This window comes from Phyllostomus discolor, chromosome 15 (genome assembly GCF_004126475.2).
Source record: "Phyllostomus discolor isolate MPI-MPIP mPhyDis1 chromosome 15, mPhyDis1.pri.v3, whole genome shotgun sequence".
In the NCBI taxonomy this organism is placed as follows: Eukaryota; Metazoa; Chordata; class Mammalia; order Chiroptera; family Phyllostomidae; genus Phyllostomus; species Phyllostomus discolor.
The window spans coordinates 15,020,024-15,048,016 of record NC_040917.2 but is presented as its reverse complement, the minus strand read 5'-3'; the positions used below and the strand labels follow the sequence as shown (position 1 = coordinate 15,048,016).

Below are 27,993 nucleotides of genomic sequence, written 5' to 3'. Positions count from 1 at the left end.
TTACAGATCAACATTTTAATTGATTAAATATATTATCTTCAAGATCCTTTTGAAATCGAGTTTGAACTGTGCTAGTCAACAGCCAAAGGCAGCATGAAAGTTTGAACCCGGAACATTCTGACGTGGCCGCGCGACAGGAACCACTGCCACGTGACGTGACGAACACCGCTCCCAAAAACAAGGGTATTTTTAGAAGGTAATTCATCTTAACATGTGCAAGGATAGGTCTGTAATCAAAGGCTGGGAGAAATATATATTAGTGCCTGCTTTTTAAAAGTTTATTTTACATTTTAAATACAGTATTTAAAAAAAAAAAAGCCAGGAGGTGCCGAGCCCCGTGGTTTCACCGAGGGACAGCCCGACAGTGCTCCGCTGTAACAGTGCGGACACCCGTGAGCTGAGACTACGGAACCAAAATTAAAAAAACAAAACAAAACACAGATTAAGCACTTCTTAGGAAAAACAATCCAGTTTCTAAACGAGAGAGAACGGTTAGGCATGTACAAAACCAGGTATTAAAAAACAGAAACGCAGCACGCAAAACGAACAGCCCCTTCCTGAAGCAGTGAACTGTAGAGACTGCAGCTAATCAGTGAAAACCCTCCTACGAGAAGTGATGATTGGAAACTTGGAAAATCGAAGTATTTCAGTAACAACATAGAGTAACGACATACGTGTGTATTGCCATCTTTGTCATCTGTGTTCTATCTGGACTACGCTCCCTTCTGAAAACAAGAATCTCTAGGCTAGTCAATCACTTATACGTGTTTGAGGCAATTAATTAACCCATTATCTGTTTTCAGTAAAGAAAACAAAAGTGTACCTCCTCCCCTCGATAAAGACTTAATACAGATTAAAGCTATAAAAAATTTAAGCATGGGCATGCGCACTCCCGATCCTCTCCAGGAAGCAATTCCGGACGGGAACCGTGCAGGGCCGGTGTCTAAGGGGTAACATCAAAAATGGACCTTCTCTGGCAGTGATTGCCGTATTAGTGCGATGTTACTCTTCACACACTGAGTTCTATTTAGATGGTTTTGTATACTTTTATCCAGTAGGTGGCAATTTGAGTTTACAAAATCCCTAACTATATGCTTGTGTAGAAAACACTTTCAATTTGAGATGCTCCGTGAAGCCAAATCGAGACACAAGTGAGTGGATTTTGCTTTGCTAGCGGTGGCATCAACACCAGATGGAGAGAAAAGGACCGCGGGCTCGTGGAGGCTTGCTTCCACGGTGTCTGTGGTGTTCCACGCACAGCGACACTTCGGCCCGGTTTGGACGTTCTGTTTTAGGATGATCTCAGGAAATAACTCTCTGTAACATAACTCTGAACTAAATAGCTGTAACCCAAAGCAAAAAACAATCTGGGTCATTCACGACCAGATTAAATCGAGGCAATTTTTCCCCCCTATGATAATCCATGAGGTTTCAAGTTTTTGAGTTTAAAAAAATGGGGATCTTCAGGGTCAGCTGCACCTCATGTGGACTGTAACATCGGGTTTTCAAACGAGATAGGGCCCTGGAACTGTGAGCTCTCCTAAACACAGCAAGCAGGGAGCCACGGACTAACCACTAGCCAGCTGGGGCCGACCTTGGGATGTTTATTTTGGAGACTTGAAAGATTTGACATGTAGCTCATTTTGCTTCAGTGTCCACTAGTGACTCTGCCGGTCAGCACCCAGGACTGGATGAGTCTGAGGAATCCCTTTAACCCCAAAGGATTAATGCTCAAGAGTCTCAAGGAAAGCCTGGTTCCCAACGAGAGTTCACAAACTATCAGACCACAACCAGCAGGTACACACTGACCGCCATGCTCCACCAAAGTCAAAAGAAACTTCCAGATTAAATGCCGTCTTCTGCCCAACCCGAGACGCCAGACTGCAGTAACATCTTTATCTAGTGTAATAGACTCTGTAGTAGACTGATTTTGACCTCCACAAAGAGTAGGAGTTGTCAAACTTGAGGAGATAGACCCCTCTCCCTGGATATTGGTGGCTGCCCGCGTACACTTCTTCGTGACAGTCCCGCCGGTACACAGGCACGATCTCATCCAGCAGAGGCTTGCTGGCGTTCTTTTTGGCTTTCTCTTCACTACTGACGTTTTCTGCGAGAAAGAGCAGAGACAAGTCAGGAACAGATCTGGGAAAACCACACGGCACCGAGCACTGAATGTCCATCCTTTCTTTCAGAAACCTCATTAGAAATTCACTCGATCCGTTCTACGACTTACTGCTTTCAAGTGTACACGGGCTGGGCCGCTGGCTCACTCACTCGCACACCTGAGAGCCACTGCTATGTACCTAGTACCCAGCACTGCCGGGGCCCTGGGAGCCCAGGGGTGAACGTCTGGTGGTGGAAGCGGCGGCAGCCCCATCCCCCACCCGCACCCTGACCACTGCTCTGATTGCTGAGCCCACTCTCTCCTCCCACGTCCATTCGGTTCCCAGCTCCTCCCGAAGGAAGACTCTCGCTCACGTGAGCAAGACCTCAGAAACCCCGCTCCCCATGCTCGCCAGTCTGGAAGTCCTCAGTTTCAGGGTGCAAGGGAACCTGCAAGGACTGCTATTTTCTACCCAGCTTAAGTATAAGAAGTAAAATGAGAAAACCACACGAGAGGTAGGCATTCAGAGACACTCTAAAATTTCAATCATTTTCACTGGGTCTGTGTAGCCTAGGGACGAGCCGAGTGACAAAAATACGAGCTCTGATTCCAGGTCTGCCCCAGTGAACAGTTTTCTGAACCGTGATGATATGAGGCTGGGGGAAACACCTCTGAAACCTACAGGAATGAGAAGATACTACACAGAAACAGCCCCCAGGGAAACAGGCCGAGGGAATGCTCAGCACAGACGACAAAAGGCCTCCGGGTTTATAACAGGCAGGTGAGCCGGTGCCCGAGGCGGCTGTGGTGATGCTCGTCTACGGCCGCCGCCAGGGGTTCACGCGAGGGAGGTCTGCCCGGCTCCCAGAGTCTAGGGGAGCTCAGGGTGCTGCGATAATGAACTACCTATAGTGTGCACCCTGGATGGGACCCTGGAGCACCAGGCAGAAACTACAAATAACGCTGTGTCACCGGCTCATCAGTTACGACGCACGGACCACAGTATGACATACGCCAGTGACAACAGGGGAAACGGTGCAGGGGAGGAGAGGGTGGGTGTCACGCGGGAACTCCATGTATTTTCTTGGCAACTTTTCTTATAAGCCTGCAACTATTCTAGAATAAAAAGTTTGTTTAAAAAAGTAGACGACACTTATAAACAGGCCCAGATCAGCTCCGCCTGATCGCAGCAACACTGGAAATCTCATGCCCTTCCTTCACAAGTGACACACACGGAGCCATTCAAAATGCACACTGCTGCCTACGAGGGTATCCACCCAACTGGTTACTGCTCCATTAATTCGAGATCCAATTTTCGTTCAAAATCTGTAAAACTCAAGGTTACTAGGATAGGTGAACAGTGCTTCGTTCATCAATGTAAGCAAAGACTCAGAACCTGGAAGCAAGACAGAAAAGGGGAGAATGACAGGAGGAGGATGGGGTACCACCCATCCACACTCCTTCAGAGAAAACGAACCCCGGTCTTTCAGGACCTCATGGGAAACAACCACAGCAGCACACAGAAACACGGGACTCCTCTCCCATCTGCCCGAGCTGAAAGGATCCCCACAAAACGCACAACGTGGACATGACGTGGTGGCCCGTGGCCTCGATGAGGCCAATGCACGGACCAACACAGTCTGTGAGCGGCATCTCCCATCGAGAGAAAGTTGTGCTCGCTCCTAGCACACGGTTCTCAGGGGCAATACATGCTCATTGTGGTTGCTGTTAAAGGAGATTTTAATGCGTTAGTTTTGGCTGCAAGTTGTCTTTAGGTTCGAAACAGCACAAGGACAGACAAGCCATCTTCCATCTGGGGGGCGTTACGGGTTCTGGAGGGCAGGGCTCTCCCCTCTAGGCCAGTCCTGGACCCCAGCCCCTTCTACCAAGGCTCCTTCCGACAGCAACAACCCAGAAACGGTAACAGCTAAGGGCTCAGGCTAGGAAGCAACCTCCTTTTCGAGGATCTCCAGCAGGCAAGCCAGGAAAAACACACTGCCTACTTCCGAAGAGAGACTTCTTCTGTGATTCACAAAGCTCTCTGCAAACACAATTAATTGTGCTTGCACACACACACTCCCTTCCAGACACCGGTGAACAGTCTGGTTTCAACGAGCCCCGTGATGCACGAGAAAGGCCAGCCCGGCTCAGTCCCTGGTCCTGATGGCACGGAGGGGCCCCTGCTCGGCTGGGGTCTCTCTTTCACCTCTTTTGTTTTTTCACGCTGGTGTTTTACCCCCCTGGTTCGGTCAGTAGTATGTGCGGACAAGGCTTTACCTTGCTGCTGGTACTCAGAAATAAAGGCCGCTGGAAACAAGACACCATGTAAGACAACGAGCTCCTAGACGACAGTGGCCCGGGTGTCCGTGCAGGGCCCCGGCGGCAGCATGGTGTGCTCATGCGACCGCACCATGTATCTCCACCGCGTATCTCCACAGCTGGCAGTTAGCCTCCCTCCACACACCTCCGACGACTCCCTCCCACTTTAAATCCAGCTAATGTCCCCGCCCAACCATCTGCAGGAGCAAGCAGGCTGTTCACCAGGTGCCTGAGAGCGCGTGCCCAGAGCCAAGAGCGTGTCCACCCCTCCTCCCAGCCAGGCTATCCTCCCCGGCTACTCGCAACCGGGGCCACAGATGATCAGGCGCCTCCAGGGCACAGTGGCTCCAAGTCCCGGGACCAGCTCTCTAGCTAGCAGTGTGAAGGAGACCAGCTTCTCAGTACATGAAGCTATACATTTTATAACCTACTTCCTAGGCCAAGATAGTCTGGACTCTCCCTGGAAACAATTTTGTCTACTAAGAGAAAATAAAAAATTTCATTTTAGTAAAACAGGGAGGAACAAGTGACAAAAAATTCCTTTAGGTAGGATGTTCTGGTGAGTTTCTGTATTTACATTTAAAAATTTTAGAATAATGACCTAAAAAGTTAACACCAGAGTAAAATTTAAATAAATTCCAAAGTTGGCAGAATTTCTTACTGTCTCCTTTGAAATCTGTCAAAATGACCTTGCACACTTAGCTTTTCACACACACAGGGCTGGAGGTAAAATATTCAGAAAGCAGAAAATAAATGGCTACAAAGACCCTGGCATTCGAGAAGTTCACGTTCAGGCACCAGTCCCACGCAGAGGCTGGTCTCCCTCACAGCCCTTCCAGCCTGAGGTCCCGCTAACGACCGGTGTGACCCCTGCCGGTGACGCGCCCGCAGGAAGCACCCGGCTGGCCGCCCTCCGACAGCTGCCGTTTTTGCCGACGCACAGCCCAGCAGCGACCGAGCGCAGACGACGGCCCTACCTTCCTCCTCCTCCTCGTCGTCGCTGGACTCGCTGACGTGCACGCTGACGGCAGTGTTGGGGGAGTCTGTCCATTCAAAATACACCCCGAACCCAATGTCATAGCTGTCTGTGGCGAACTCCCAGAAGAGGTAGGACCCTTCTTCGTGGGTGGGAACTCGGACAGTGACCACTTCTCCTCGGCCCACCGTAATCACGGAGTCCGCGTCCTGCCGAATCTTCTCTTTAAAGTCTTTGATCTGGGGCCGCGTCCACATGGACGGAGCTGCTACTACCGGAAGAGATTCTAAAGACAACAGGAATGACAAAAGCTGGAGGATGAGCCTCACCCGTGGGCAGCAATACCTGCAGAGAACCACCTGCCCAGCTGAACCTGGGCACCAAGTTCACCACAGTCTTCCCCAGATCGTGGACTTGGAGGGACATGGAAGGCCTGCCCAGGGATGTCTCCCCGAAGTCACCACACTGAACAACGTCACGGGTATTCGGAGGTCACCATGCCGCTTCAAGTCAGACAAGTGGTCCAGAATCTTAGAAGTGGTTTTTCTTAACATTCTAATTACATGTGGGGATCTAAGAATGGCCCTGGGCACCTCCTCACTGGAGCCTTGCCAGTCTTTATCCTATCTGCAACAAGGTAGAAAGACCCAGACTCAGAAAGAAATTCACTTTTCACTGTGGACAAAGAAAGCTGGCTCCGACTTCGGTCTCTGCTGGAAGGAAGCCTCGACCTCCCCGTGCCCCCCAGTCCCAGCAGCTGTTCGGAGGGAACTGGGAGAGACAGAACAGCTCGGGCAGGACGGAACTGCTGGGGACTCGGCAAGGGGGGGAAAGTCTGGTTACTGAGCAGCGTCCACGTGCACAGACCACTCCGTGGGTTTTCCAGAGTCAGTCACAGAGCTTTGGGCAAAGGTTCATTTGAAAATATTCACAAAGTGTTAATAGGAAAAAGGAGGGGGGAGTGTAAGTCAAGGCATTTCAAGGTCTTTTCTGAAACTACTCTCTGTTACTTGTTCTAAAAAGACAAGGATCTGAAACCCCCACCCCATCGCTGTCCCTGGAATGCTCTGCTCTTCCCTCTTCCTGAGCTGACACTTACTCTTGCCTCAGATTCTCAGTTCAGGTGACCCCTCCCCAGGACAGCCTCCGGTGACAGACCTCTCTGACCAGGTCACACCCCCGACATCACACCTTTCTCCCTACCACAGGACTCCCTCGCCAGGACCACCATTTACGTGTGTGTGTGTGTTACTCCGTCTCACCACCCGGCTGTGAGCGCACAGAACATCTCCAACTAGTCGTTGAGTGAATGGATCAGCTGCCCATCAGAATCCAGTAGACCTCTGGAAACGCTAAGCCATCTCCCTGGGTAACACGGCACTTTAGTCTCAGAAAACTCACTGCAGTGTGTGGCAGCCAGCCTCCAAGACGGCCCCCAGGAATCCCTGCCTCTGGGTGTTCATGAACTTGCGAAGTCACCACCTAAAATGTGTTAAGGCTGGCGTGTGTGACCCGTAGAATGCAGCAGCAATGTTGATGTGCGCTTCCAAAGTCAGCGCATAAAAGAACAAAGCCGCTTCAGCTTTGTCCACTTCTTTAAAAAAAAAAAAGACTTTATTTATTTATTTTCAGAGAGAGGGGAAGGGAGGGACAAAAGAGAGGGCAGAAATATCAATGTGTGGTTGCCTCTCGTGCATCCCTCACTGGGAACCTGGCCCGCAACCCAGGCATGTGCTCTGACTGGGAATCGAACTGCTGACCCTTTGGTTCGCAGGCTGATACTCAATCCACTGAGCCACACCAGCCAGGGCAGCTTCATTCACATTTAGATCCTGTGCTTGGAGGGGAGCCAGCCACTATGGTGAGGACACTCAAGCAGCTCTACAGAGAGGCTTCTCCAGGCAAGGAACCGAGACCTCCTGCCAACAGCCAACCCCCACCTGCTGGTCAGCCGAGGAAACCCTCTGGAAGCAGAGCCTCTAGTCCTAGTCAAGCCTTCGTGTGACTGCAGTCCCAGCCAACACCTCAAACGCAAGCTCAACTGCGTAAGGGACCAGGGCCACCAGCACTCGGCTAAGCTGTTCCTGAATTCTGACCCACAGAAAGTGCAGGAGGCAAAAGTTCGTTATTACTTTAAGCTGCAAAATTTGGGTGCGATCTGTCGCACAGCAACAGATAAAACCAATATCTACAACGAGACAGCCCTAGGTGTCCGGCGGACATCTGATTCGTTCTCCTGCACTATTCCAACGGGTGCCAGAAGCATCAGATTCAGGCCGTAGAGAGTGGAAACGCATCCGGCCCTCGAAAAGCTGTAACTGCTCTCAGAGGTAGTTAGCCTGACCCCCTGACCCCCGCCTTCGTGGAGTCTGAACCGCGCCATGGGGACGCCGTACCTTTTGGTCCGTTCTCCAGGGCTTCCTCTGCAGCTTCGGGCTCCGGCTCCTTGTCGGGGCTGTCCGTGTGCGGGCGGGCCTGTCCGTTAACCGGCATCACATCGCTCGGTGCAGTGGCGTTCGCTTTCGACGACGTCGGCAAAGCAGCCCCAGCCACTGCTACTTCCTGTTGCTTCTGCAACGCTGCCTGCAAGTCGAGAAGAAGTGCAGACACGCTGAGCGGGAGGGCTAGCGCACGAGACATCTGCCCGGCACTGCGTTCTGACGCATGTTTCCACCCCACCCGAGCCTTCTGCTACGAGAAATGACTAGTACACTTCATCGGTTCTTATCCTATCCACAACGGAGAGTAACAGAACCCACAGCTAAAAGTGACAAAAAATCAACAGGGATGAAAAACTGAGAATCACATTTTTGTTATCTGGGGATCACTAGAAAAACTCAGAAAAATTAAGTAGGTAGAAACAATCGACTCAAAATAAAATTATTAAGGGCAAAAACTGAACCCAGTAACATTTGTTCCTAAAATTCAGAGAAAATCTTGATAAAATTCAGGTGTATAAAATTTGAATCAGGAGAATGAAACTTGGTAAAAATCAATGGTCACAGAAGAAAATTCACCAAGGTAAAAGCTGTAATTGGAAAATCTGACATGGGCCCCCAAAGTAACCCATAAATCAAATATGGACAATCATTCCAATATGGACAAAAAGAATCAATAAATTAAATCTTCACTGTAAACTACAAACAGAAAAATTCTTACCACAATCAAATTGAAAACTGTTAATCATATTAAAAATACTGACATCAGAATTAAATAGGGTTATAAAATGGATCTTGAGGTCAAAATACCTTCTCAATAAAAGTTCATCAGTGTTTACATAATTATAATTATGTATATTCATGAAGTCAAAATGGGAGTAAAAACATCTTAATCCCAAAGGGCAATTATTTTGAGATATTCCTCTCTTATCTCAAAGATGATAATAGATATGATTACTACTAGAAATACTGAAATAACCCTAATACCTTCAGCAACTTTGAGGGGAACTTTAAGTTGAATTATACATATAGAAAAGTATACAAATCCTAAACGTACAGCTTGATTATTTTCCATAAATAAAACATACCCATGCAACAACCAACATGCAGATCAAGACATGAGCTGTCCCTGGCGTCCCTTTCCACACCCCCCCCTCGCCCCCGCCTCCGAGAAACAACTATTCTGACTTGTAACGCTACAGGCATCCTTGCCTATCTTTGAACTGCATACAGATGGAATTATATAATATATGCTTTTTTTGTGTCTGTCTCCTTTTACTCAACATTATTTTTGTGAAGTTTCACCTACAGGATTACAAACTGCATTTTGTTTGATTGCCTTGCTGCAGAATATTCCATTGTGAACGCACAAAATTCATTTACCCACTCTACGGCTGCTATGTAGTTGGGCATTCAAGTACGGCTCTTTAAATATAAGCGAGCCTATGTTTACAACAGTAAAAAATATGTACATATGGAAAACGCCTTTGTAATCTCATGGTTTAGGGATAATGACATATTGTGGCATATCTGTACACACCCTTCACTTAACTTACCACTCACAAACCAATTACGTTAACAGCAACACGGCGCTCTGCTGCCAGGGCAGGCTAGTAGCACACGAAGATTTTAAATACCTTTTTCCAAGGCCTAGATTCTCAGTCATTTTCATGTGAGCTTTCTAGAAAGAGTACCACCTTCCAGAAACAGTGCACACAACCCAAACAAGTCAGCACACTGGGGACACTCCTGCACGACGGGAAATGACGGGAAGCAGAACGAGCATCTCTGTTGGTGATGAGTCGCCTGTCAGGTGGCCCCTCCCGGACCAGCCTTTCTGGGAGCTCTGGCAGAGCCTCCTTTCCCTGGGACCCACTGCCCGGGGGTGTGCACTGATTACACATAATATATAGAGTGTAATTATTTACACATACCACCTTTCTTTTATACTTCGGGAAGTTTTTAAAAGCACAGAAAGGTACGAGGAGCAGTGTAACAAACACCTATGTAACTATGTCCCCAAGTTAATGAGATGTTCGCATTGTGTCATTTCGCTCAGCATTCATATAAAAATCAATACTTTATGGGGCTGAAGTTCCTTTTGTTCTCTTTCCAGCCCCTTTCCCGCTCTCCTTCCAGAGACAACCGATGGATCGGACAGACCGAGGCTGAGCAATGCGATCTAAACCACAGCCTCCCGGTTCCGTCTCAGAGCTTCTCAGGGCTGCCCTCCTCGACTGACTTTTCTTTCATTAAGTGATGGCAACCAATAAACGGGGATGTGTGGGAACTATCTCATTAAAAAAAATCATCTCAATGCCCATCAGAGCAGCAGAGTAAAGGGAGTGATGACGCTAACGTAGAAACAGGCCTTGGAGTACAGAAAGGAATCCCTCAAAACCACCCCACTGCCCTGAATAAGCTCTGGGCTGACGTCCTTTTCCTCTTCTCATGCTCTTTAACGGCTCACTAATGTAAAATACTCAGAGGAAAAGGTATCTGAAGTAAGGATATTAATTTTCAGCCCTGGCTGGTGTAGCTCAGTGGACTGAGTGTGAGCCTGTGAACCAAAGGGTTGCCAGTTCGATTCCCAGTCAGGGCACATGCCTGGGTTGTAGGCCAGGTTCCCAGTTGGGGGCATGTGAGGGGCAACCACACACTGATATTTCTCTCCCTCTCTTTCTCCTTCCCTTCTCCCCTCTCTAAAACATAAATAAAATCTTTTAAAAAATGAAAACAAAAGAGAATATTAATTTTCAAGGAATTTAAAGAGCTAGGCAAAACAACAAAGATTACTTCATTTAACAAGAAATGCTGAGCAACTAACAGTAAGGTAACTCTTTTCTTCACTCAGGCTTTCTGACAGGTGTTAAATGCTTTATAAATCAAAATTACTTTAGTAAAACACGACCAGATTAAGTTTAAAGAGGCATTTCATGCCTCTGCAAGATGTACAAAAGATGGAAAAAGGAGTTACCTTCCAAAGGTAGGAAACACTTTCACAGAGTAGCTAGTTCTCATTTTATCCCTCTGATGGTCCTGTGGGGACAACAGGACACGACCCAGGATGTCACATCCTTCTAACCGACTGGGAGAAAAGGCAGAAAAATCAGAGCCGTCGGGAACTCGTCTGAGCTCAGACTGGATAACAGCCAAGGCGGGACGGAGTCCGGGGTCCCCCGATCTGCCTGCTCACCCGCAGCAGACACGGCTGGGGGAGGGCTCTGGAGGGAGACCACCGGTGTGTTGTGAGGCAGCGCCGTCCAGCTCCTGCACTTCATGCGAAGGTCAAGGTGGACCCGACCCGGAGCTGCAGAGCCGGCTGACGGCTGTAGGGGGCGGGGCCCTCCCAGTGGAAGCTGTCTGGGCCTGTGACAGTGCCCTGCCTGAAGGACGTCCCTGAACTCGCTCACGCTAGTGACCCGAGTCCTCCTGGTGCCAGGACCACTATCAGAATCGACTTCAGGCTCACTGGAGTGACACTCAGTTCACACAACTCCCAAACATGCCTGGGACAATGTTAACAGCGGCCACATCATCTGTCACTTTAGGAGCACACATTTTCTTTCATAATTGTCAGCATGACACTGAAGTTTCCCTTAATAAAGGTCACCTAAAAGTTATTCTACACCTGAGAGGCTAATGCAAAATTCATTAGCAACTGTTAAAAAAGAACCTGGGTTCCGAGGAAACTGAATCCTCCCCAGGCCGGGCGCTGGGCTGTCCGCTGTACCTGCTGCTGTGCGAGCTGGACCTGGTACAGCTGCTGCATGTACTGCTGGTAGTGCTGCTCCTGCAGCTGGCGGATGAGGATCTGCTGCTGCTCGTAGTTCCCCGGGTACTGCTGGGCTGCGTACTGCTGGAACTGCACGGCCGTCTGCGAGTTCAGGGCTGCCATTATCTGCTGCCTGGAAACAAGCACACGCACCCGTCTGACTGCAGTGGACTGGTCGTGATGGAATAAAGTGTTCTCGCTACTTACTTTTCTAATGTGTGACTCTTGGAAATGACCAGGCTAGTAATGTACGCTGATCAGCATGTGCCCAGGCCCAGAAGATTTAAGGAAAGAAACTCAGCCCCTAATACTTCACCCAGGGTTTCCAAGGAAAACGGGCTGGAGAGAGGGAATGATGAGCACACCGCCATCGTGGCCACCGTCGCTGTCACAACGGCGAGCCTGTCCGTGACCTGGCGATGTGCTGGCAGTGCTGGAGGCGCTGCGCTGTCCCTGCCCCGCCCACTCTCCGGCCGCCCTCGGAGGCAGGCCGCACAGGGACGACATGGGGGTGCGGTCACTTGCCAGAGACACCCTGCCCGTGGACGCACGCCGGGGCCAGCACTGCAGCTAGGCAGACCGGCTCCAGCCTGCCCGCCCGAACCAGGACGCAGCAGAGGAGGGGCTGGCCCTGTGGCACTCGGCTGCTGGCCGGGGCTTCTCTGCCTCCACACGTGACAAGCAGCAAGAGGCGGACGACTGGCTTAAAGATGCTACAAGCGGAGGCGGCCTGGTAAGAATCGATAAAGCTGGTGAGGATGCCAGGGCTCCCAGCACTCGGTTTTAGGCCTGCCTCAGAACGGCACGCTGAAAACCGCACCTGCGCACACTGCGTTCAAAGGCTCTAACTCCCGTGAACCACCACGACTCCCTCACTCTTTGTCACAGAGGAACCACCACGTGCCTGAGACACACGAGCAACTGAACAGAGACCTCCGAGCCATCTGCTGACAGGAGGACGACAAAAGGAAGCCTCACCCACTCCAAACAGACGGGGCACTGCCCCCCGCCCCCCCCCCCCAGAGCCGTGTTCCCGGCTTCTCTCCCGAGGAGGATGAGGCCCCGGGTGGGGCTGAAGCTTTCCTGAGAACGACTCAGAAACAACGAGGAGAAATCTGCGTGCTCCGGTTCAACCCACGTGCCCTGCCGCCCCGAGAGCCCCTGGCCTTCTTCCCACCGTGTTTCATGAGTATCGGTCCCTTCCTCCTGGGCCCAGAGCGCCCCCTGGAGGAAGCAGGAGCCCCGAGACAGCCGCTCTAGCAGCCCTCACAGCGTTGGTTTCAGCTCCCAAGTCCTCCACTGGAGGACACCCAACGCAGGCGACCCCACCCAGACTCCCTGTCCTGGGAACTGGAAACTGGGTCTCTCAGAGGCCAACCCGTCTGGCAGGTGAATGACAACAAAAAACTCCTACATCCGGGCTGGGCTGGCCTAGCCTAGCCTGTGTGGGCCGAATCGGACAGCGTGCAGAGACCAGGAAGGCTAAACAGAGGCATAGGCTGAGAGGCAAAGACAGGAGGTCATGTGGACCCCGAGACGGGGAGCAGGCGACATGCTCTGCTCCTGTCCCAGTCCCTGGGTTGGGGAGCACATCCAACACCCTTCCAGTGAGTTCGCTCCTGCTTCTGTGACCAAACGATGCTCTGGATGCAGCCTCTTTGGCCACACACCATGGGCGTAAACGGCCAGTGGCTGCCGGCCTTTCTGCCAGCCACACAAACCACACCATCATTCGAAGGCACAACACGATAAAAAGTCAGTCCTGCACCATGGCGGCCCCCCCCCCCCCCCCCCCCGCACACGTAAGCCACACGGCGCGCTTACTTCTGCTGCTCCAGCCGCAGCCTCTCCTCCTCCAGCCGCCGCCTCTCCTCCTCCTCCCGCCGGAGCCTCTCCTCCTCTTCCCTCCGGCGTCTCTCCTCCTCCTTCTGCAGGCGCTCTCGCTCTTCCTCTTCACGCCGCCTCCGCTCCTCCTCCTCCTTCCTACAGAGCACAGGACAGAGAGAGTGAGCCCTACACAAAGAACCCTGTTTAAAAATAACTTCAGACTTTATTTTACAGGGAAAATGGACACAGCCTTTTCAGAGAACTATGGAGCAGCATCAAAACCTGAAGTGCATACACTCCTCCTACGGAGTCGGCCCCACAACCCACGTGATCCCAGCAACAACAATCACTGCTGCACGGCAAGAGAGCCAGTGTCCATGGGTGAGCTGCTCCGCACATGGCGACGACACACCCACGCCTCTCGCACGTGCTCGCAGCACCGCCGGCTTTCCCCTCATACGACTTGCTGTGGCTTCGATTCCAGCTGTGCGATCAATTTAGCAGCACGTCCGCCTCACCCACGCAAGGACAGCTACACCAGGGCGGAGACGGCCCACCTCACGCCACTCCATCCTCAGGGCTCAGCGTGGTGCCGGAGAGCACACGCGGCCAGCGAACTGGGAGGGAAATGAATAGCCCACCCCGAAATGCCACGCAGCCATAAAGGAAGGCTAGCACGAATGCACTGATGTGTAAAGACACTGAACGTATTTGTATAAAAAAACAAGCAGGTAAGTACGCAGAAAAAGGTCTATAAAGATACACCTTGAATCTGGCAATTATTCTCTACGGGGAGAGGAGTGAGAGTAAAGGCAAGGTGGGAAGGAAGGTTTTAAGTATGTGCCACATATACGGAAAATAATTGCTACTGCACATGTGTGTATTATTTCTGAAATTAAAAGTGATTGTAAAGCTTTTAGTTTAAGAAAGAGAAAACACTTGGAAACCAAGGTGCAGCCCGTGCCCAGCTCTCCGCTAGCCCACAGCCCCTTTGCCAGGGAGAACCGTTCCTGGTGTCCCCAGTGCCGGTCGTGACACGGGGTGGGGCGCAGCACCGGGAGGCCGAAGGCGGCATGGAAGAGCAGGTTTCTGAAGAGTCTCAGAAAAGACGCTATTCCTTGGTCCTACTATGAGCACTGTCTGGGTCACGCTCTCTTCTCCCTAACTCCTACTAAGTCATTAACGACACCTGAACTCCAGCCCAGACACAAAATACAGTAATAACATGGCCTACTTTCAATGTTTCACAGCTGGTACGCAGGGCAAGCTGCTCCACAAGCCAGTGCTTAAGCTTTAGGAGAGAGGAAGTCGAGTCTTTAAATGCTTTAAAAGAACTCTATGTCGACTTAATCTCATGAAAAAGTATATTTTTAAAAGGAAAAATGCAGTTTTAATGCTGAATAGTAACTTAACCATCAACTTCTGCTTAGCAAGGACCGTGCAGAGCAATACCTCACCGGCCCCGCATCGCCACACAGCGGGTGGCAGCGCGGAAACCGGTCTTCCAGCAAAGAAACCCCACTCCACTCCTACAGGAACGCAAGCTTCTCCTCTGGGCAAAAACAAGCTTCAAAGATGTACTAAGCTACTTCCTAAAAAATCAGCAGGTTTATTTATAAATGTTATAAACTAAACTACTGAAACTTATTCATTGGAAAAAAAAAAGGAAAACAAAGAAAACGTATCACGCTGCTCCCTATCCTCTGAACAGGAACCAGTTACACCCGGCGGCCCGCTGTAACCACACACACGGGACCGGCCGTAACACAGTGGCGGAGAAGTCCGCCTCCCGTTAAAGGGGCCCTGACCGCCGCACTGTCGGGTTGCTGTGCTGCTTTCTGGGCCTTCCGGCTGCTCCCGCACTACCGGGCCACTTTCCCTTCTCACCTATTATTTCCATTCAGGTTAACGGGAGAAACCGGAGAACCAACTGTTTCTAAAGTGTAACATGATCTTAGGAAAAAATAGGTTTTACAGCAACATTTTCATTATGTAGAAAATTTAAATATTCAAAGTTATTGAAAATATAACCTCTAGACAAATACGGTGGTAACTATAATTCTGCCACATTCACAACCACGACAGAGAATCCCACAGACACAAACAGTGCACTCAGCAGCACCCCCACCCCCTGCCCCTGGAAATAAGGAATAAGCCATCTGGAAGCCAGAGGCTACATGGCATGCCTACAGCCTGACATGTAGCACAGCTGACAACCATGATTCATACAAAGTATGAATATTCCAGAAACTCAAGAGAGACAGCCACAAAGGGTGTGTTAGACCAGAAGATGAGGAGGAGAGGGTGGTAGACTTTATGATGCTTCTTCAAAAATTTAGTGAAATGAGCCCTGGCTGGTGTGGCTCAGTGGACTGAGCACCAGACTGCAAACCAAAGGTTTGCAGGTTCGATTCCCAGTCACAGCACATGCCTGGGTTGTGGGCCAGGTGCCCAGTAGGGGGCGCATGAGAGTCAACCACACATCAATGTTTCTCTCCTCTTCCTCCCTTCCCTGCTCTCTAAAAATAAATAAATAAAATGTTTAAAATAAATTTAGTGTAATGACACGAGACAAATGCTGCCTAATGGATGGGTGGTTCCTCTTAAAGCTACAGTTGGACAGGGGCGGCAAGCCCCTCCCCAAACTCACGAATACCTGCTCGCATTGGGAAGTCTGAGCAATTGCCATCACTGGGGATCTGAGGGGAGCTGGGACACCTGACCGAGAACACTCCATAAAGCAAAGCATGAGTATACTGGGCTGTACAAGGACACAGGGTTTCGTGCCCTCAAACGTCACCTTTTTTTTTCTTGCTCTTCCTTCTCTATTTTGTGGGACGCAACGTACGTTGAGAAGAGATGGCAGCACCTCGTTAGAAGCTTGACAAACTCCACCATGGCGTCCTCTTTAGACATGTTCCCCAGGGCTGCCCACTCTCTCCTGCAAGGAAGAACACCAGGAGTCACCCCCTCTTCTTAACAGAGTGAGAATGAGACTTAAATATGAACAATTCTCAGTCATTCTTAAAATAAAGAATAATTCTAGTGTAAACAAAAGGCTCAGAACCTCAAGTTTCAACAAGCGTGTACTGATTTACTGAATTAGGCATGCCATGTACAGTCCAAACTTACTCCATGAGCAGCACTGTAACTGCACTGCTGACAATGTCTGTACTGGCAGAAGCATATCTAAGTTCTGTTTCACTTATACTTCAGCCTTAACTGGAAAAAACAGTCAATGTGTTCTTTCTGTCACAGCTCCGTGTCCCAATGAGGGAACCAATCACTACGTATTCTAGATGGCTGCTTTAAATATTAAGAGGAGAAATCAAATGAAGCTGTGCTTGTCTTAGGTTCATAACCAAATGAGTAAGCTTCTTCCACAATATTTAGCCGTAACACCTGTCAGCCAAAAACAGATAAATATCTGAAGACTCCAGAAGCTGCAAGCAAAAATGTTTGTTTCGGTTCTAAGCTAATAAACCAGTGATTTACATCTTAACCAACTTATGTTGTCCCAGTTTCAACAGTAGTCACGCTAAATTAGCTCCACAGCGCGCACGGTTACCTCCTGTCATTCCCCAGCACGTCGAAGAAGCCAACCTCAGGACACGTGTCTGGGTTGTATGGGCCCAAGAGAACCTGCTTATGCAGGGCCACAAGCTTCAGTTTTTCTTCATAAGTTGGATGAAATGCTTTGCCATCTTTTTCTGTAATAAAACAAAAAACACAAAGAAAATAATTAGCACTGGGAAAATAAATAATTTTCGGCACTGTATCCTGAAGTTTTGCTATCAGGCATGTCACAAACGCCTGTGATAAATATAAACACCATTATGGTGAGACTTTTTCCCAAATAGTAAATTTTAATAGACTTTATGCTGAATTAAAAAAACAAGGAAGCCAAGTACCAATATTTATGTTAAAGCTACTACAGAGAACTCAGTAGTCAAGCTACTAGTCAGGCACACACATACAGGTGTAACACTGACATCTTGCACACATACAAAGCATGTTCAACAACCATCTTAAAAGTTGTTTTTTTTTTTTAACTCCTCACCCAAGGTCATGCTTATTGATTTTAGGGGGGAGGAGAGGGAGAGGGAGGGGTGAAGGGGGGGAGAGAGAGAGAGAGAGAGGGAGGGAGAGAGAGGGAGAGAGAGAGAGAAATTGATCGGCTGTTTCTCACACACCCCCCAAATGGGGACCAAACCCACGACCTTTTGATTTATGGGAGGATGTACCAACCAACTGAGCCACACCAGCCAAGGCAAAAAAGTTTTTCTTTTAAAAGCAGCTTAGTATCAACCCCTTTCAATTATGACTGTACATTTACTTTGAAAGGCTAGATGCAAAACACATCGATCCCGCTGAGGCAGTAGGACGTGGCAGAAGGGGCTTTGGAATCAGACAGCCTGGGGGTACACCTGCCCTCAGACACCGCCCAGATGCAGAGCCGCAAACCTCTCTGACCCGTCAGCAGAGCAGGGCGCCCACTGCTGCTTCGGAGGCAACAGGCAGTATCCGTGACAGTATTTGATCCTTGCCCTTCCTTGGTGTCGCGGTTAGCTCTGACGGGTTTCCAACGGGCAACTAAGAGTGAAGTCAGCTGGACCTGTAAAGACCTAACTGCCAACATTCAAATGTAGTATGAAACATAAAAAAACCCAAACAATCCAATTTAAAAACGGGCAGAGGACCTGAATAGACACTTCTCCAAAGAGGACATACAGATGGCCAGTAGACATATGAAAAGATGCTCTTGTCACTGAATTATCACAGAAATGCAAATTAAAACCACAATGGACACCACCCCAAACCTGTCAGAATAACTGTCATCAATAAATCAACAAACAACAAGTGCTGGCGAGGGCGTGGAGAGAGGGAACCCTGGTGCACTGCTGGTGGGACTGCAGACGGGTGCGGCCACCGTGGGAAACAGTATGGAGTGATCTCGAAAAATTAAAAGTGGAACTGCCTTATGACCCAGCAATTCCTCTGCTGGGATTATATCCGAAGGAACCCAAAACGCTAATTCAAAAGAATACGTGCACCCCTATGTCCACTGCAGTGTTATTTACAATACCCAAGATTTGGAAGCAGCGCAAGTGCTCATGGGTAGATGAGTAGATAGATAAGAAAGCTGTGGTACGTTTACACAGTGGAATTCTACCTGGTGGTAAAAAAGAAGGGAATTCTATCTTTTGTGACAGCATGGATGAACCTGGAGAGTATTATACTAAGGGAAATAAGCCAGTCAGAGAAAGACAAGTACCATATGATCTCACTTGCATGTGGAATCTAATGGACAAAATAAACAAAATAAAATCTGAGAAGCGGGTTCTCCACCCCCCGCCCCCGCTCTGCCTGGCCGCGCAGCAGGCGGACGGCTACCTCGCCCGACTTCAGCGGCGGTCTAGGCGTGCACTCGAGAACACGAGTCCCAGCTGCTCCGGGCGGGAGGACACCAGGCTGGGAGGAAAAGGCAGGACTGGGACAGAAATGAAACAGAGGGCTTCCCTAGTAAATGGTAAGCTGTGCCCCCCACCCTCCTTTCCCCAGATATATGGGATGGCCATTTTTTATTTTAAATTTCATGGTGCAACTTGACTTTTTAAATTGCTTTGCTCTGCATTTTGGTAAAAAGGTCAAATGAGTAGATCACAATACACTCAATTTCAGTAATCAGTTAAGATTTTATGACATGCATGGCAGGCATAATAATACCAGCCCCTCCAAGACGTCTACATCCTGACCCCAAACCTGGGGAGTGTTAGATTACATGAAAAGGGGAGTTAAGGAAGCAGCTGACCTTACCTTGGATGACCCACATGGGCCCAATGCAATGCCAAGGGTCCTTACAAACGGAAACAGAGCAAGAAGGGTCGGAGGGAGACCTGAAGACATTATGCCTCCTGCTACCTCTAGAGGTGGAACAAGAGGCCGTGAGCCAAGCCCGCGGGGGCCGCTGGAAGCTGGAAAAGCCAAGGCAACTGATTCCTTCCTGGAGCCCCCAGAAGAGACACAGCTCTGCTGACCTCCCCCCTTTTTAACCCAGTGGTGTTTTAAGCCACTAAATTTCTGGTAATTTGTTACAGGAGCAACAGAAAGCCAATACAATACACAAAACACGTTTTCCCAAGCAATTAAAAATAGAAATGGCTTCTACAATAGATTTTGTACTCATTCAAGGTGTAAGCAGTTAACTTTACAGCCCTAATAAGACAGCATAAATAATCTAATAGAGTATTACAACCACAGTGACCAAGCCTTGCCAAAGGCTTGCCAAGTAAAATTAAGTCCCTTGCACCTGAAATTAATCATACACAAGGTTATTAGTCTCACACCTTAATTGCTAGAGTAGGTTTACGGAGAAATCGTATTTTCTCCTTTTGTCTGGAGGTAAAGGATGTAACAAATTATTCTGATGTCCCATCCAGCCTTTATCTGAGGAAACGAAAGCCATAAAATATATGGGTTGGAAAACATGTTAAAGACGGGTGACTGAATTGCACAACCAAAGCCCCAGTCATTTGTCATTGGATATGTGATATGAAAAAGATGTAAACTGTAACATTAATAACCTAAAATGTGAGGGAGGGAGACACAAAAGTACAGGATTTCTGTGTGCTGTGGAAATTATGAGCTTAAACTGGTAGAACTATAAGACGTTCTATATAAGCCTCACAGTAGCTGCCGCCCCCCCCCAAAACCCGTAGTAGACACGCACACGGAATCAAAGCGTGCCGCCCTGAACTGCTGACCTGTGCCTGAACACTTCCTAGCAACGGGAAACTCGCTGTCCCAGAGCAGTTCCCCCGTCACCAGGGAGCTGTGGGTTCTACTCCTTTACTCTTGAGTTCAACTCTCTCATTGCTATCTACAGGATCACTTCTCGTCCTCAGCATTAAAGGAAACGCATCTGTCAGATCAGACCTCCCGAGCCACACGACACCTACCACGTGTGCCCTGAGTTCTCTACCCCCTGGGCTGCATGTCCACAGCCTCCCCCCAACCCCCTCCTAAACCCCAGTTGGCTCTGTGCTAACTTCGTAACATGGACAGGCAATGCCACCTTCCCGAGCCTCAGGGCTGCTACCAGCGAAGTGGAGAAACTACCTTCTCCCGGGGGGCTCCTGTGCAGGTTGGGAATAACAGGCCCCAAAGTCCTGGTAGCACCTGCAGGGCAGACACAGGCTGAACAGCAGCCCGAGAGACAGAGGGCAGGGACCTAACTCCCCCAGTGCACACGTGGCTCTCTTCCAAGTGAGCTCCGTCTGTGTCTGCCCTACAGGGCGGGGCTGCAGCCTGAAGCCGTACCAGGGGCCGTGTGAGCTGTGCAGAGGGAGCAAGGCCATCTCCCCCCCACCCCCCCACCCACATCCTAGGGACCACGCTCCCATCCGTAGGGACCGTAAGGACCGTAAGGCCACCCTGCAGCTAAAATCAGACCTGTTTTCTCCCACAGCCCTCACCACACTGCTGCCTCACAGGGACTACAGTTTGAATAGAATCCATTCTAACATTTTAGAAATATTAAAATTGAAACCACATCTCTCCCATAGCGGGCTGAGAAAAAACACTACTGGTGAACTCTTATACCAGCTGCAAGAAAAGTGTAACACGACGCAGCATCACTGTGCAGGTGGACATAAAACACTGGAAACCGCCCTGCACGGACAAAGTGCTCGATAAAAGTTGACTTTCTACCCCCATGGAGCCTACACGCTCTCTAACAAATTTCTGTCACCTCTTCAGCTGCAGAATACCAACTGCCTTGCACGCTGCTCCGAGTTTATAGAACTTCTCAGAACCCTGACAACCCCCAGTGAAGGAAGGCCGAGTTTAAATAACTGAGCGGCAGGACTAGGAAAAAGCGCTCTAGGTGCTGCCGACTCCCGAGCTGGACCCCTCCGCGCTGAGCTGGAGCGGCTCTCACTTTAGTGACCGCTAACAGCAAACAGGGCCGGGCGGCCACCGAGTCCGCTCGCCTTGGGAGAGGTCTGCGAGCCGTCCACTGTGCTCTGCGCACTTTCTGTGTGCGCAGTAAATGCAAGGGAGGCCTCGGGCAAATGTTAAAATCATTTACATAAAGTACACACACAAACACATCCTTGAACACAGTCTTCGCATGTTAGTTCAACTCAAATTGAATATAAACTAGCAAACTAAAAATCCAGATGTTTACGAAGCAGCACTGTTGTTGGCAGCTACGATTTTCTTTCTCACGGGCGTCTCTGAGGTTTGTGCACCCTCCTATATGAGCATGCACTACGTCTAGAGAGGAAGACAAGAAGAGGGGAAAAAATAAACTCAAAATTTAATAGATATTCGATGGTAACAATTAAACTTGAAATCACCTAAGGCTGCCACTTAAGTCCAGGAAGCACACACTAATTATGTATGTTACCAAAGAAAAAATTACAGCAGTCCAGTATTTTAAATCACTAATGGGGGAAAGCAGCAACTTGGAATGAAATCCGGCATGCCCCAGCTTTTCAGGGCCCAGGGTCGTGTGTAATTCCCTTCGCCTTCCTTTGGCGCCTAGGGGAGGCGCCTGGGGCACGTGCACCCAAGTCCCGGGTTCCTTCTGCACGGACTGTGCCCTCTTCTCGCGCACTGACACTGAGGTCGTCCTCTCTGGCTGCCACCGGCCGGGGCACTGATGTGCAGCAGGGTTCTTTAGTCACCAACGGCGACCTTCCCACCAAAGGGGAAAACTACATCCTCGGGGTCGGCCAGGCTGACGCTCTGGCTCTAAGGTTGTGGCTATTAATATGGAGACAGAAGAGAAGAGGACTCCCTGAAACCCCAAAACCCCATACAACACCTCCATGGAGGAGACGCCCCTCAATGCCGCTGACCCCCTCCGTGAGAGGGGCTGCCCGCCACCTCGCCCCAGCCAGGGGCCAGTCCCTGTGGGCTGGGGAGGGGAGGGGGCCTGGGGATGGACATCTTGTCTCCCCCCCCCCCCTCTTTTCCCCCTTTGAATAAATGTCCCTTTTTGAAGTAAAGAGAAAAACCATTAACGGGGCCATTTATGAAAGTTCTTGTAGATGTTTACGTGTAAGGAAAACAAAAGGAAATGGAACCGTTCCAGCACAACCAGGCGTGCTTGCCTCCTTGCTATGAGTAACATAACCAAGTGAAATCAACAGCAGACACTGCAGAAACTGAGTCCGGGACTGAAGTTCCTCCAAATTCAGCTAGTTTCCTTCTACCTATCATACCCTCCAAAATACTTCTCCCCCTCCCCCAGATCTATCTACAGCAAAGGCCTGGAAATAATGACCAGTCCAGCAATGGGCGCCCAGCTCCTAACACCCGGGTTAGAGCTCCTCTTGTGTCCCGTCCCACCAAACGGAACCACGTCTCCTCGGGCACGTGAGGATGCACGCGGCGCAGCTCAGCACACCAGGCAGTGCGGACGCCACGGGAGGCCACGGACTAGTCCTGTCAAAGGAACTCAGGAGCCAATCTGAAGAGGCCCCACTTTCTAAAGATGCTACCATGCGAGCATCAATACTAAGAGCTAAAAAAAAATCAAGTATGTTTAAAGCATGAGTATGTATGACATTTTAAAAACTGTCACGTTTTGAGGCTGTTAGAGACACTCATTATTTTGGAAACTGATAACTAAAGGGAAAAAGCATTTACCTTTCCTATTTGAACAGAACCCCAAACCACACAGTATATGAGGGAGAGTATTACAGTGAAGGAGAGACAATCAGAACATCACTATTTTTTAATCCCCTATGAAATTAAAGCACGCCCATTTTCACTTTGCAAGAGCAAAAAGCAATCATCAGGTTAGCGAAGTGCAGGCCTCCCCAAGGTCCACTAGTGAGTCCACAGGAACAGGACTCCACATTCCGGGGTTTCCAATGGGCACGCACTTCAGCCCTTCCGCGGGGATTCCCGCCCCTTCCCCGCCAACGCCCCGCCCCCCACCCCTAGAATGACTATTCCAAACCTGCCAGCACTGTTATGCAGAATTCAGAGCAGAAGCTTCTCTCTCGCTTTACTTTTCCAGAGATATCTGAAGTGGTTCTCAAAAAAGTGATCTTGTATAAAAAAACAAAATGAATCTTTTCATTAGCTCTTAATGTTTTTGAGTAAATACAGGGTCTGGCACAAATAACATCTTTTTTTTTTTTTTACTACAAAATCTTTTCTTACAAAAGCAGAAGCATGTAATCCTGTAACCCAGCACTATCACACTCAAGCACACCATGTGACGTTTTAGGTGAAATGTTCAGTCTAAAACTATGATGCCATTACCCTACCAACCTCACTCAAGCAGGCCTTACTTCTGCCGGACCCTGTGCACTAAGTAAGTTCCAAAATGTGGTGAGGCTACAGGGCAGGAACTTGAAAATACCTTCCTCAGACCATCGCCAGAACCCAGGGTCCCTGCCTGCTGATCACCTCTTGTTGGGGGAGGCCCGTCTGGAATCACACAGACCTGGAGCCCACCCTGCCTCTTGCTAATAGTAACTGAGTGGCCTGGGGCACGATCCTTGGCTGAGAAACCGGGCCAACACCCTCACGGAAGGGTGTGCGGAGGACTAAACAAGAAAGTGTGTGTATGCCCGACTTTTAGTGAACATCTGCTCAATAACTGGTGGCCATTACTGCTCCGGAATTTCACGTTAATGCGACCATCTACCAGCTTAATGAGATGAGGTAATAAGGTGTTAGAGAAGGAAAAAGTCACCCTACAAACTCTAAAATCCAAAATACAACTCCCCAAGTTAACTGCATCCAAAAAGTATGAAGGCTATGATAAAGCCAACCAACTTAGTACTTAACCCAGAGGTAAGAAAACCAGCTCACTCTCGCTAAGAGAATTGAACAACCTTACTCCTTGCTCTAAAAACCTTCCAGGGCTCCTCACTGCGTGCTGACAAAAAGGCCGTGTACAAGGGCACTCCAGTGGGTCCAGGGTCGGAGGGCTTCCACCTGCAGCCCTCTCCATCACACCACTCCCTCCTACCTGCCACTTCCCGGACCTTCGTGCCTGGCCCTGGGCCTGGCTCCGGGCCTCTCCCCCACCCTCTGGAATGGCATTTGCTCCCTGGATCCTCCAGAGTGTCCTGCAGTTGTCACCAGGTCTTTCACTCCTCTGGCCTCTGAATTCCTTATAGGCCAGCAAAAGGGAAGGTACTGTCCACTCATGGCGGTAACCTAATACGAAACTTCACGTATAAAACTCAATAACGTCTGAAGTTTAGGTGGTGAAACGCTGACTTACATTTACTTGTATTTTCATCTGTTACTTTACTTTTACCTTCGTAAGAGTAAAAGGGCAAGTAGCAGACATAACGGCCTACGAGCACTCTGACGGGAACGGAATGAGAAACAGGCTTCCCGACTCCCAACCCAGGTTATTTTCAATAGCAAAATATCCATGCTTTCAAGATTCATATTTATTCCACTGCAGAAGACAAAGTATAATGTAATTTCTAATTCTTATGAAACGCTAGTACAAAACCATGAAATAATGATGTATTGATAAGAATATCAAATATCACATGGGAAAAATTCACACATTAAAACACAGTCAGCCACAGCCCTGGCTGGTGAGGCTCAATGGACTGAGTGCCAACCTGGGAACCAAAAGGTTGTCTGGTTCGATTCCCAGTCAGGGAACATGCCTGGATTGCAGGGCAGGTCCCCAGTCCCGGAGCCCGTGAGAGGCAACTGATTGATGTATCTCTCACACATTGATGTTTCTCTCCCTCTCTTCCCCTCTCTCTAAAAGTTAAAAAACAAAAAGTCATTAACACATTACTCACTCCACTTCCCATAATTTTCTTACTGCTTTTAGTTCCTTCCTTCCCCTTCCCCAAAGGCATCTCATGTACCAACAGCCTCCTCATCACTAGCTATGTAATGATCCATGCAGAAAGGTAGCCTTTCGTGGCTTTCTGCTATTTCTCCTTTTAAGTACTTGGATATTGCTTTCAAAGCCTAACTCAGAAAGTAAGTGAACAGTACCTATCCCTCTAGCTTTTCCATCTAAGGTCACTGATAGATAACTAGACCCTCAAATTACAGGTTCCCTGAGGAGTCCTACCGCTCAGCAAAATATTAGGTTTAGACCATGAAATCATAAATCTGAACCATCGGATTTCATTTAATCCAGCTCCACATATATAAATGGGCAGAAAATGAGTCTAGAAGAGAAAAGGTAACTGTCTAGGCGGTACCCAGGGCTTCCTGACGCCAAAGCAGTGCTGAGTCTACTGCACGCTATTTAGTGTTTTAATTTTTCAAAGAAGATACTAACTTCTATTTTCAAATAGGACAGGCTCAGAAAATGAAATCACCCTCTTTTTTTTTTTTTTGTTAGTCATGTGGCAAAAGCTAGGGTTAGAAGTTGGTTCTTTTCTATTCTTACACACTTCTGGTATAATACACTTTAACCTTATTGAATCTGGAAAAGTAAGTTCTACGATTAAAAATTTAAAGTAAAATGTAGTTATAAGAATTGTGCAGAAGCCACCAGAATTTTATGTTAAGTGACAAGAATTCATCACTACAGGAAACGGTGAGTTCAAGGGTCAAGTGGCCCAAAGCCCCTCAGCCGTTTCCACTTTTCCAGGCGAGGGAAGGCACACAGGGCTGGGCTCACTGTGCGGTGATGATGAATATTTCAAGGGTAAGCTTTTAACACAAAGTGCAATGAACGTGCAATGATCAACTGTTCTGAAAAATTAAAAAAGAGAGACTGCCATTAGTTCGCACAAAGTATTCTGAAGAAAAAAAAAAAAAAAAAAAAAAAAGCAAACAACCTTTGCGTGTGTCACTACATTTAACTACTCAACTTCCGCTAGTAAAATGTGTACTCCAAAAGATAAGCCCTCCGCTTAACGTGTCAAAAACACGCTGTTCTGGAACCTAGCAACCACTTTTAAAGCTGCATTTGCTGTCCTCTCTCCTTGCCCATCTGGCCCACGAGACCTAGCTATCTCTAAGGATCAAACTAACGGTCCCTCATCACTCTTTCCCACTGCCAAGATCATGTGACAGGTATGACCACCATTTGACCAAGTGAGTCACCCAATTAAACCCACACACCACAATCCTGCTCTAAGGCAAAAGGCACTTTACAATTAATTCTGCGAGGAGCACAGAGGACACTTTCAAACCTTACTCCGGGAATTCAGTCTTGGCACACTGCTTATAGGGTAAAATTTTAACCTTCTGGAAGTTACTAAGACATAGTGGGTACCCCTTCTCTTTCGAGTTTGACAAGCCGGAGGGGATGTGTTAGCTTAATACTTCCTCCGCTCTGCCCCATCAATGCAAGGAGATCAAACCCTGTTCGAGTGTATGGTTCCCCAGGCTGAAAAGGGTATGTAGGAACCTATGGGAAGACCTCTTCCACTAGGGGGAAAGGATAAAAATCGGTCGGTGTGATGTGCAAAGCTAGAGGCAACAGAAAAAGGAATGCAACGGTTAAAAAAAAAATTCTAGAATGGGATCCTCTGGGAGAGAGAGGGCTCATTCTTCCATCCTGGCTCACGGAAACCCTAGAAGCTAAACCGGTTAAAATGCCCCGGTAATCTCGGGGAGGCGGGACTCGGACGACAAACCAAGGTTCCAGGCCCCTCAAGGGTGTGACCCAGACCCAGTGGCCAAGCTTGTAGTGACAAACTTCGGGTACCCCCAAGGACGGAGCCCCGCTCCGGTGGCCGCGGCCCGGTACGGTGAGGGTAAGACTGGTCCAGTCCCCCTGGGAGCCACAGCCCGGGCCCGGCTCCCGCGGCCGGGCAGGGGCGGCGGGGAGGGGCGGCGCCGGTCAGGCTCACCTTTGAAGAAGCGCAGCGCCAGGCCGTACAGCTCCTCCAGGCCGAAGCCCCAGCGCTGCTCCAGCCACCGCGCCTCCTCCGCCGCGCCCCCAGCCGCCGCCTCCCCGGGCTCCGGTTGCTTCCCGGCTGCGCCAGGGCCCCGGCCGGCCCCGGGAGGCGAGGGCGGCGGCAGCGGCGGCGGCAGCAGCGGGGCGCCCTCTGCACCGGGCCGCTCCTCCGGGTCCGGGCTCAGCGTGAGGCCGTCGACGGAGACCTCGAGTCGCTCAGCGTTCAGCACCGCCGCCATCTCCGGCTCCTGCGCCTCCTCGGCGGGGACAGGCGGCGGCCACGTATCGACTTCCTGCTGACCTCTGACCTTTACTTACCAACACCGGAATTTCCGGTGCTGAGAAGGCTGCAACGCTCCGCGAAAGGAGCAGAATCCCGGCGCCCCGCCCCTTCAGCACCTACAGTCGGGCGGGCTCCTCCGCCACGCGCCACGCCCCCCAGCTCAAGAGGGTCCCGTGCAGTCTGCCTGGGTACCCGCTCCATCCCTTTCAGCCCTCGTTCCTCCCGGGGATGCAGGCTACGCCCTCCTGGCAGCCCCCGCCAAACCGCCCTGTCCCCCCGGTTTCGGAGTCCGGCAGGGCGGCGGCAGGCAATGCCTGCGTGGTGTTTGTGCAAGGAGGGTGACTGCAAAGGCAAGCGCCCTACCCTCCAGGAAGGGACCCTTCCCATCAGTGGAGAGTTTGGCTGGC

General features: G+C 49.6%; 1 protein-coding gene across 1 annotated transcript; it reads right to left on the bottom strand.

Annotated features, from left to right (window-relative positions):
* Window positions 1-27,607, bottom strand: ACBD3 (acyl-CoA binding domain containing 3). Its single transcript, XM_028531383.2, has 8 exons — window positions 27,257-27,607; window positions 17,008-17,149; window positions 16,240-16,380; window positions 13,437-13,595; window positions 11,571-11,745; window positions 7,796-7,982; window positions 5,401-5,685; window positions 1-2,107 (listed from the first exon to the last, which is right to left on the bottom strand). The coding sequence occupies exons 1-8, from the start codon at window positions 27,540-27,542 to the stop codon at window positions 1,896-1,898; spliced, it is 1,587 nt and encodes a 528-aa protein (XP_028387184.1). The 5' UTR covers window positions 27,543-27,607; the 3' UTR covers window positions 1-1,895.
* Window positions 27,608-27,993: the final 386 nt, after the last annotated feature.